Source organism: Pterocles gutturalis, unplaced genomic scaffold, assembly GCF_000699245.1.
Source record: "Pterocles gutturalis isolate BGI_N339 unplaced genomic scaffold, ASM69924v1 scaffold6818, whole genome shotgun sequence".
NCBI classification, from domain to species: domain Eukaryota; kingdom Metazoa; phylum Chordata; class Aves; order Pterocliformes; family Pteroclidae; genus Pterocles; species Pterocles gutturalis.
The window spans coordinates 25475-36327 of NW_010125474.1; the positions used below are offsets into that span (position 1 = coordinate 25475).

Sequence of the window (10853 nt, forward strand, 5' to 3'; positions counted from 1 at the left end):
GACTACTACTTTACTAAAGCAGTGCTTGGCAGTGTGTGTGTGGTCAGTATTTTGGGTAAGGTAGCGGAGACAAAGGCCGGTGTTGCTGTCAGCCTCCCGCCCTCTGCCAGGCCTTTCTCTCTGCAGTCGCACAGTGGTCATGGTCGCAGGAGAGCAGAGCCCTGGCCTAGGGCTGGGGCTGAGCAGCAGAGGGAGCTGGAGCCGAGCTCAGGTTCTGCGCTCCGAGGCTGCTGGAGCCCTGATGTCCCTGATCTCCTGCCCTAGAGCTGGAGGTCAAGGCAGCACACAGCCTCTGTAGGAAAAAAATAATTCTCAGATAATTTTTTCTGTGTTTTTACAGTAGTGATCTTGTCCATTAGAGGCAGCCAGTTACGCACTGTATCTGATCCTGCCCTGAATCTCCCAACCAGATTCTCATCCTGAGATGTGACTTTCTTGCCAGCTGGGGGGAGCACAAGCAAAGCTCTCCTCTCTCCCTTTAGAGCAGATGCCAACGTAAAGTCACAGATCACTTGGCAGAGAGCAGCGATACAAAGAAGGAGCCAACATTCCCCCCCTGGGAGCTCAGTACTATTTATCTTCCCTGGGACTTGCCCAGCTTCTCTGGCTCCAAGCCTGGCATTCCAGGTCAGCTCTGCTGAACTGAACTCTGCGAACTCAGTGTGTGTGAGCACAGAATGGCATGTGTGCTGTACGCGCTGCTCAGGGCCCCTCGCTTTCCCTTAAAGACCAACTATTGTGGAATAAGCGGAGTTACTTCTGGGGGGTGTAGGGTGGCTCCAAAAACTCCTAACAAAGCAGTCCCTTTCTGTAGCTGGCTAGATTAAAACCAGTGGCAGAAAGTCATTGCCATCTGACAGCTGTTCAGAGGCATATGGTGGTTTCAGTTCAATTCCCAATTGCCAGCCGTCCCCATCCCAGACGCAGTTGGCACTGACTCCTGGCAGTCATGGCAGAGGGGATGAGCGGTGAATGGGCAGGGGCAACGAGAGGCAGCTTCTTGCCCCCTGAGAGGGGGATGGGGGCTGGGAAGATGCTATGAAACTGCCAGGTTTGATAAAGCTGAATTTCTTTCTCTCTTGCAGTAAACATTATCCCCCCTACTCGCTGAATGTTGCCTCTATGTGGCTGAAATTAGGGAGACTGTATATGGCGCTGGAGAACAGAACGGCTGGAGTTAAAGCTCTGAAGAGGGTATTTATTTCCTGGTTTCGTCATTAATAATACCAGTTCAGGCATGGGATCACTGAAACACTACGTGCTGCTCTGCCAGTGAGCCTGGCTTGGTAGGGAATGCGCCATGTGTTAATATATTTGGTTACTGGATTTTTGGCTCAGTTCTGATTTTTGCAAAGATGTGGTCTAGGACTGTCCTCACATACAAGGGGTCTTACCTTTTCATGGTGGACTTCTGCTGCAGCAGCTGGAGTGAGCATTATGCTCAAACATTTGCCGTGTACGTTCTTCACTGCGCCAGAGCGTACTGGTGTAAATGAAGCAGAACTCTAGCTTCTCCTCGCTTACTAGGTAAAGACAGAAAAAATGCTTGGCTCTTGTAAAAGGCACATAGTGTTTCATTGCCGTCTGTGATTTCTACATCCAAGTTAAACTAGGCATGCTTTTGGTGGTTATTTGTTCTGGAACCAATTGATTTTTAAATAGCTGAAGGGAATTCAATGCATATGGTAATGCTGAAATTGGCAAATACAGCATCTGGTCTTACATTTTTCTTCACCCCTTTTTATTAGTCTATTCTGTATTCTTTAGGGGTTTTTTCTTTTTTTTTTTATTAGCCTGTACCATGTTTCTTGACTCTCTTCTCCTATTGTTCTTGGACAGAAGTTTATTTTAGTTTCTTAAGCATCAGTGACTACTGTAGCATATAATGACTTCGTGTGGAATGTCACGATTTTTTTTTTCTTCCTTTTTAGATGCTGGAAAGTTTATAGCCAGCAATAGCAGAGCCATCCAGCCATGGTGAAAGATACTACAAGAATATATGCTCTAAAATTTAACAGCTACCTAGTTTAAAATTAGCGTAGGTTTTCCTTCGCTGTGGTGCTAAAGCTTTGACTAAAACTGGGATTTGTGCCAGTCGGAACATGGGCTGGGGGAGCTGGGAACTGGAGGTAGATGTGTTGGCATGGTTAACTTCCCAACACAAACATTTTCTAATGACTCACTTCCAAAAGCTGCCTACAGGAACTGCCCAAAGTTATCCCAGCCCCTGATGTTTGGGATTTAGCGAAAAAACAAAACCATTGTTCTCTGTCAGTTTGCAAGCAGCTCATCCAGAAGGCCGCCCTTTCTTCGTCTGGGCAGGAGGGGGAATGGAGTAATTTCTCACTGCTGCTGAGGTGGAACCAGAGGCTCTTCTTGTACTGACTTAACAAATACAAGAGCATAATTCCATAAACATTTCCTGAGGAGAAAATGACTAAATGCTCTTGAGGGCTAGGATGCCACAATTCCTTGCTTTATTGTAGCACTGTGGCATTTAAATATTCTCACATGCATTCTGAACTCACTTCTTTCAAGTCCTGTCTCCTGTTGCCTTTTATTACATCTGTTTGGGGCCACTGCTGTCCTTTTCTCAAGTGGAAATCTTGCCTCTGCACCCAGTCTCCACTGCAGTGTGGATAGCAGCAGGAAAGTGCAGCTCAGCAGGTTTGGCTGCCTGGAGTGGTCACTGTAGGTGAAACAGTAGGGACTCGGGCACAGCACCGTCTGTCCGAATCTGACCAGATCTTGCTTTTGCCTCCATGGTTGCCTAAGCAATGTCTTCCTTCAGAAAGCATGGGTAGCCCCTGGAATGGGTGGAGGGTTTACAGAATCAAGTCTGAAATGCCTTAACATAACTTCTGCAGTAGCCCTGCTCGGCCGTCTGACAGCTGAAGGATAAATTGGTAGGACCAGAGCTCCGTCTGATACTGGTTAAGTCCTCTGCTAGAACATTACCCACCCCACTTGCAGCTTTCTGTCCTGGAGCTGATTGCATTCAAAGTAGTTTTGTCAGGAATATAATTTTGAAAGGTGCTTTGGGATCCTTGAAGATGAAAGATGTATTCTCTGAATGTAAAACCTTTATTACTTAGTTTTGAATTTCATTTTATTTCCTACTGGGTTTATGACTACAAGGGGACAAAAAGTAGCTAGAGGTGTCAGACTGTTTCAAACCTCTAAAGAGAGTATTTATAGCCTGGTGTTATATATGAATCAATTGTGTGAATATTTTTTTTTCTTTTCATAGGCAATTGCTATCATGGAAGTAGCACACGGTAAAGATCATCCATACATTTCAGAGATTAAAAAGGAATTAGAGGACCACTGAGCCTTTGAATCTATGCAGTCCTTCAAACCTTTATTTAAAAAGCCTTGTTATGGAAACCTTCAGGAGCACTTTGAAAAGCAGTAGAGTATGAACGCAGTTCTGTCCTATAATTGGAATGACAAACACACTTAGGCCTTGCAGAACGCTCCTGGTTCCCACAACTCTACAGTTGCCTTTTTTCTTTTTCCTTTTTTTTTTTTTTTTTTAAGGAAGCATCCATGGTTTCTTAAAGGTTATGCCTTTTGACAACTCGTGCAAAAATGCCCTTTTCCTTAATGGATTTTAATGTGTATCTTATTTGTGTAAAGTCAATAAAGTGGTGTTGACCCCTCTTGATTCCACTTGGGCACTTGCAGGGGTGCAGTAGTTTTGTGACATCGATGTTTGCCTGAGTTGCTTCATTCTGACAAATTAATTAGGAAAAGCTGTACTTTTTTTTGGTTAGGGTGCAATTCCTCTTTTCACAAATAATTGTTTGCAGTGGATTAGCTGAAAGAAAGGGGCAATGGGGGTGATGAATTCTGCTCGTTGTGCAGGAAAGCCACCACTGGTCCCTCAGCTACTTCATCTGCAGGCCCAGCACTGCTCCTGGGAGGTGGGGAGTCGTCACTGTAAGGACCTACAGCTCAGCTGGAACCAGTTTGATCAGGTTGGAACGGATTTGAACCAGTCAGAAGAGGTATGAACCAGTTTGGATCGACTGGAACTGGTTTGAACTGGTCAGAACCAGACTGAACGGTCAGAACCAGTCTGGACAGCACCTACCTCAGAACTTGAAGGCTTGCACGAGACAGGAGCTGTGCAACTTCTGGCTTTTTAATCCCCTTTACAAGGTGAAGTGAATTTATTGCAGAGGCAAGCTCGTATTTCCTTATAGCCATACCTTTGCCTTCAGTGGATTAAAACTGTTCTATTAATACATTAGCAATAACATTAATGTATTCATTTTTCTTGTCAAGAAAACCCTTGGCCAGGGAAACAGCACATTTCAGAAAGTCTGCTTCAACATTAAGGACTCAGCTTAGCCCAGCATGAGTAGCCAGCTACCTTGCCCCTCCAAAACCTGGGTTACTGGGTACAGGGGGTTCTTCACCGTGGCCCTGGCTGTGCTGAGCCGTTTCACACGGGACCTTAAGCTGGTAGAGGAAAGAACACAAGTATAGTTTTCCTTGAAAAAAAAGGTTTATTGTATACTGTGAATATGAAGGACAGCCTTACCAAAAAACCTTAGTGACTGAAGACATTCTCATATTTGCAAAAGCTTATAAGAAACTATTTACACAAAGGCAGTGAAAGGGGTAAAAAAATTATTGCAGTCAATTAATGCCGAATAGAACTTTATAAAAAGAGAAAGAAAAGAAACAGTGCAAAAATACTGTCAAAAGTAATCAGTTTTATACACAAGATAAAACTGACAAGCATAAGCTTATGTACTGATATGAATAATACATTAGAATATAAAATAGCATGCATAGATTTATTTTTTTAAAGGCTTTCAATAGGATAGAGTAGTTCTGCCATTCAGCCCTAACAGGAGGGAGTGGGGGGCAGGAAGGGCATGTAACTGATGTCTCATTTCTGTACAAAATGTGTACAGACAATGAGGTGGTGAGATTCAGATCACTGTTTGGTGCTGAACTGTCATGTACAGAATTACAGAACAAATAAAACGGCATCAAAATACTGAAGTAAAACAGGACACTAAAATTCAGTGACATAAAACTTACTTAAACATGTCATTTAACATGTCCCACACAATTATATGTGGAATATTACAGTCATCTGCATGTGTAAACTTTTCTCCTTTGTAAAATAGCCGAATAAAGGTACTTTACTAATGAGGAAAACATGTTTTCCATATGGAGCAATCTCAACAGGGTAAAAATCCTATTAACAGTGTTTCTGGCACTAAAGATCTGCTTTCTTTTAAAGACTGAGTAGCAGCAAGGAATACTTCTTATTTAATGTACACAAAAAGGAAGTTCTTACAGATGTAAGTTGTGGAACTCACCAACGCGGGACATTGTGAAGGCCAGACGAATAAGTGGGTTCTAAAGAAAAGATAGCGCCGTTCCTGGGAGATGGATCCAAACACAGTGAGCAGGATACAGCCTTCACCTCGGGAAGGCCCTAAGCTCTGGTTGTCAGGTGTGCCAGCGGGGCTGAGCACCCTCTTCTGGACTCATTCACTTTCTTCCTTAAGTGGCAACTACCAGCCACTGCCCACAACAGGCTGTGACCTCCAGCCTGCCATGGAAGTGGTTAGTAGGAAGCCTTCCTCTTCCGTTCCTGCCTCATCACAGAACAATCAGCCCCTGAAGTGGCTGGAGCTGAGTGTCCAAAACACTGCGTCCTTACCCAGGTGAGCGGGAAGAGTAAAACTATTAAGCACTGTATTCATTTCAGGGATGAGCTGAAGTATTAGTCCTTCCCTTGCTGTTAAATAGTGCTGGGATTTTTCAGCAAAAGCTGCTATTCTACCGCTGACTTACAGTTCACCCTCCCCAGGCAAAGTCCTGCTGTAGTGGCACGTGGGAAACTCTCACACAAAGCACAGGCATCAAAACTTCAAAGAAACACCAGCCATTAAATGGCTGAAAGGAACCAAGGGAATTGTAGCATAAGATACTCTAAAAACACTGAAAAAAATTATTTACTTTCAAATATTTATATAAACACTGCTATTTCTGACCTGTGCACTGTTCTGTTTCCCAATCTAGCAACAGTTGATGGCCAAGACCTCCATCTTCTGGTGTCTGCCCAGCAGCCCAAGCAGCCAGCTGTTCCCTTCCTCCAGTCCCAGTCCCTGCAAGCCCAGGCCACCTGCCGTGGCAGCTACCATGTCCTCTCCTCTCTAAAGACTCAGATGGCATTTGTAGTTCCCACAGCACCAGATTCTACAAGAAAAAACACCAGAGGGCTAAGAAACAAGCTGGGGAAAACTGCCTTTGGGGTTTTGGCCTTGCAACCTTTCTCGTTAGCATCAGAATCCATACCCCAAATCCCCATGACTGGACTAGACATGAGGAGATTTAGATCCATTTTTAGAGAGGGGTGACAAATGACGTTTTCAGGCAGTGCTTCCCTTTCAAGGTCAGTTCTGGGTATTTGTTCCTTTAACATGATGCATCCTGTATTTCCTGCAGTGGGTGCCACCCTGGCTCTCTGGATGTAAAGCATTCCTTTCCGTAAAGCAGCAAAATTCAACTCGGACCTCTCTCGGTGATGCACGAGAGCTGCTCCAGCAGGTATCAGCCGTACGGACACTTCTGCTGCCTGAGCACACAGTTCACAACGTGTTGGCGAAACTGACAGCAGCTAATTCAGTCGTCACCTCCGCCCAGGGGAGCGGTGGGAAGTCAGCTGTTGGGAACGCAGCATGGGCAGTAGCTGCTAGTTTGCGTGCTATAGCCAGCCCAGCAGCAGTTACTTTAGAGTCGCTTGTGGGCTACATGGACATGGCGGGTATTAGATCAAAAAATAATGTTTTAGCTTAACGTGACCATCTCTCTTGAAGCATTGAGACTTACTCATTCTTTTCCAGCCTATGGTTCGCCATTTGCATTTCTGTCTGTTTACAAGAAAGTCATTTAAAAAAAAACCCTCTTGAAATCATGCAAATATTTAATAATATTTGTAGCTGAGGCAACTGATTTAAATAAGTAGAACAGAAATGTCCTTCAATATATCTTCTTATAAAGGCCTGCATCAGCAATAGGTTAAGTTCTCACGGATGTGTCTCCTGCCAGCTGGAACTAGTTTAGGGAAAAGGTATTTCCAAAGGCTGAGCATTAAGGGTCCCTATATACCTGCACAGGAGAAAGTTTGTGGGATCAAGCTTCATCCTTCCTCAGGTGATCACGGCCAAGAGGTGCCAAAAGCAGGCTTGGGGAGGAGCTGAACAAGTAGGACCTGAGCAGCTAACGTCCACCATCCTCCAGTGTAGCCTTGGAGGGAGGAAACAGGATGGCCGCAGCACTAAGGAGTGTCAGAACTTGCCTGTCATCCCTCCCATCCCTGATGAGACAACGTGAGACATGAAATGCTCAGACTCTAACCAAAAATTTGATGCCAGCAATCTCTATACTATCAGTGATTAAGAGTTTAAAAGGAAAAAAAGGGGGGGGGGAGGGGTTAAATTGCAAAATTAAAGTTAAGAGTTTAAAAGGAAAAAAAAGGGGGGGAGGGGTTAAATTGCAAAATTAAATACAGATTAAGAGTTCACAAAATTGCAAATACACAATGGATTCCTAAGCCAGACTGACTTATCCACTCCAAGTTCTCTCTCAGAAAGAGGAAGCGTGGGCTAAACGTGCCAGACTGCACCGTGGGCACCTTGGACCAGACTGCTTGTGTCAAACGTTCTAAGGTGCAGCTCCATTTATTCACCACTGATGCATCTCTCCGAGATTTTCAATCCAAACTTGACTCCACATGGATGAAAGTGGTCTCTTGGAACCTTCCCACTGTCATGCTTTGAAGTTCAAACAAACAAACACTAACCACATGCAACACAACAGACAGCAACTCCAAACTGTCCTTCTTTTCCACAGAAGAACTCTGCTGTTAAAAGCCTGTGGGACAGAAACTAAACAATACTGGTGCTTTAAGTCCCATGCGTTCATTGCTGCTATGACTAATGAAATGGGATGCAAAATGCATTTTCCTGTCACTCCCTAAAGGTTAGGAAATACTGCCCAAGCAATTGAGGCCTGATAAAGCCACAACAGGTTCAAAGTCAGAAGGTTCAGTTTTTCCCCTACAAAACTGTATCGCATTTCAATCGTAAAACATCGGCGTGCTGGGGCTGGGGTGGGAAGGAACCTCTGAAGACATGCACCAGCCCAATTCACTGATGATATTAGTAAAGATAAAATCTAGCAGGAAAAAATACATTGAAGTCAGATGAAAGGAAAAATCTAAAATTACCATTCTTTGACAATGAAAGGGAAAAAGTGAGTCACATTGGCCTCCTATCTACCCTACCAGCCACAGTAGGAGTTAATTGGAAATGACTGTTTACTATGTGGCCACTTATTTGGCTCATTAATAGGCACTGACTTAATTTGGAAAGGATTCTTGGTGCCATTTTGTAATTAATATTTTTCTAAGACACCTATGATGCATCTTTGCATAAAAAACATTTGCTTAATTTTCTTCCTTTCAAACACATCTCTTTACATTCTCTGATGCAGTAACTTTCCGGTGCTCATTGTAGGAACAGAAGTCTCTATTTCAGCCAAGAGCAGCTGAATCATAAGACAGAGGAACAGATTCCTTTCCCTCTTGATTTTCTACTTCTCACATCCAAGTGGAGCGATGGGACTTGACAGCTCCAAGTTCAAACTTAATTCATCAGTAGGAAATTATTCAAAAAGCTATAACGAGATAACTAATTTAATACACTTTGCTTCAAGGTTTATTCCTTGGCTTGTTTCCCAGATATAAAGCATCTCTGTGTAATTATCATGCAGATGCTGCTGAAAAGACTTTAAATGGTTGCTGCTAATTTAACAAGAGATATGTTGGCATTGGCAGAAGAAATTAGAGGAAAACTGAAGTTGACTGAAAACTCAACTGATCCCTAAAAGGAACATGGTCAAGAAATTACAGCTCAGGAAACAGGTCCTCACCATTTGTTGGTAGCTAGAAGTCTCCACCAGAACCCTTGTCACCTCGTCAGGCCCGTACTGCAGAGTACCAACCCGACACAGCACAGCTTGAAATACAGTTAAGAAACATTCTGGCACAGAGGCTCAGATTAAGCTCCCACGGATGTTAGGGAAAGGTAGGTGCATACGTCTCCAGTGCTGAAGCTGAGAGTGCTTGTAGGCTCAGCCCTTCATACATGGACCAGGGGTTCAGAGGTGAGGAGGAAAAGGAAAAGCAACGATGGGACTATGAGGTGAAATTCACCTGGGAAAGGGATACTGAGCAAGAGAATTTTGCTGTGACAGAGTAACAGCATTGCAGCAGGTGCCCTGAGAGGCCGTGAAATCTCTACCCTTGGAGATTTTTGAAACTGGATGTGACCCTGGGCAAGCCTAGCCAACTTTAAAGTTTGCCCTGCGGCGAGCTGGGCTGGGGCCAGAGACCAACAAGGCTCTTCTCCAGCCTGATCCATGCTCTAGCGATCCGACAGGACCACCAAGTCAAGCAGAGCCGGACTGCTCACAGGAGGGTGGCAGCGCAGGAACTTGCCATCTCTTACACCTGAAATAACAGTGTGGGAGTCCCACCACTACTTGCTAAAGCTTTTTTTTTTTTGCTTTTTTTTTTTTTTTTTAAGTGCAGTTACTATCACTTCTAAATAACTAAGTGAATGCTACCATGCACACACTGCAAGGTAACGTATAACGTCATTTACTCCAGTGAAATAAACAGTTTGGAGAAAGGGATGTGCACTAAGTCTTGCAGAACAGCCAGCCAATGCTGAGGGGCCAGAGGATGAGGAAGAGAGAGGACAGGTCTAACTCCTGAGATACTTACAGGACACGTGGCTTTTGTATTAGCTCTGTCACAGGTGTCTTTGTTGGCCTAGGGCAAGCCAGTTAAGAATCTGTGCCCTAGTTATGCAGTGGAAGAGGTTTTCTTTCCTTTTCTGTTCCAATTGTAAACTTCAGGCAAAGACTGTTTCTCCTTTATGTTTTTATACAACATCCTCCTAATCCTAACTGGAATCCCTGAACAGTACCAGGAGAAAACCGTAACAATAAATAGGAAGGAGAATCTAAAGTGACCAGCTAGAAAAGACAGATGATCTGTGCAATTTAATACAAAAAATTGCCCTAACAAAGTGAGGTTTGCCAATACCGAAGGGAAGACTGCTCCATATGTTCATAAACCCCAAGACAGTGATGGGGGAAGAATCAAGAAAGTAAAGAATCTAGAAAGGAAAATTATTACAGTGCTTAAGACAATAGTTCACCCATGAAACTACAGCACCTCAAGATGCCTAAATTAAATGAGATTCCTTTTCTACAGGAGGTGAGCCTCAAGGCAATAAAATTTCTAGTGTAATTCATGAGAAGGTGCTAGATTTGAGGCTTTTTTCAGCTGCATTCATCTGAAATTCCTGTGATGTTCAACCCACAGCCCACCCCAGTTAGCAGAAGGACTCATTCCCTGACTCAGCCTGCTCTGGGTCACTGCTCTCCACCCTGCGCCGCTTCAGCTCCTAGGAGTCCCTTCAAGGACCACACAGAGGAGCAAAGGCCTCGTTTAGAAGATCCAATACTGCTTTTTTTCAAGGACTAATCTAAAACTGCAATTCTTGTGGCATTTGAACAGTTTAGCACCCAAAAGTCTCTGCCCTCACAACCCCCTGCATTCGAGCCCCCTGTATCGTGCCCTGCTGCACGTGCAGAGGCTCAGGTCTCCCTGCTCCAGGACTGCGTTTGTGCAGCTTCCACTCGTAAAGAGCTGTGGCTGACATCTAGCAGGTCTTGTTTTTTACCATGGAAGCCACATATCTGGGTCCAGAATGTTCTTATTTGAGATAAAGCCCACTGCCAAATAACTG

At 44.2% G+C, this 10853-nt stretch overlaps 1 protein-coding gene across 1 annotated transcript in view; it reads left to right on the forward strand.

Moving 5' to 3' along the window:
* SMYD2 (SET and MYND domain containing 2) overlaps nt 1-3667 on the forward strand; it is a 26393-nt gene extending 22726 nt beyond the window's left edge. The window contains exons 10-11 of the mRNA XM_010078577.1: nt 1086-1194; nt 3251-3667. Coding sequence (XP_010076879.1) covers nt 1086-1194; nt 3251-3331 — 190 coding nt within the window. The 3' untranslated portion in view covers nt 3332-3667. The remainder of the gene's footprint in view (nt 1-1085; nt 1195-3250) is intronic.
* The last annotated feature ends 7186 nt before the right edge of the window (nt 3668-10853 follow it).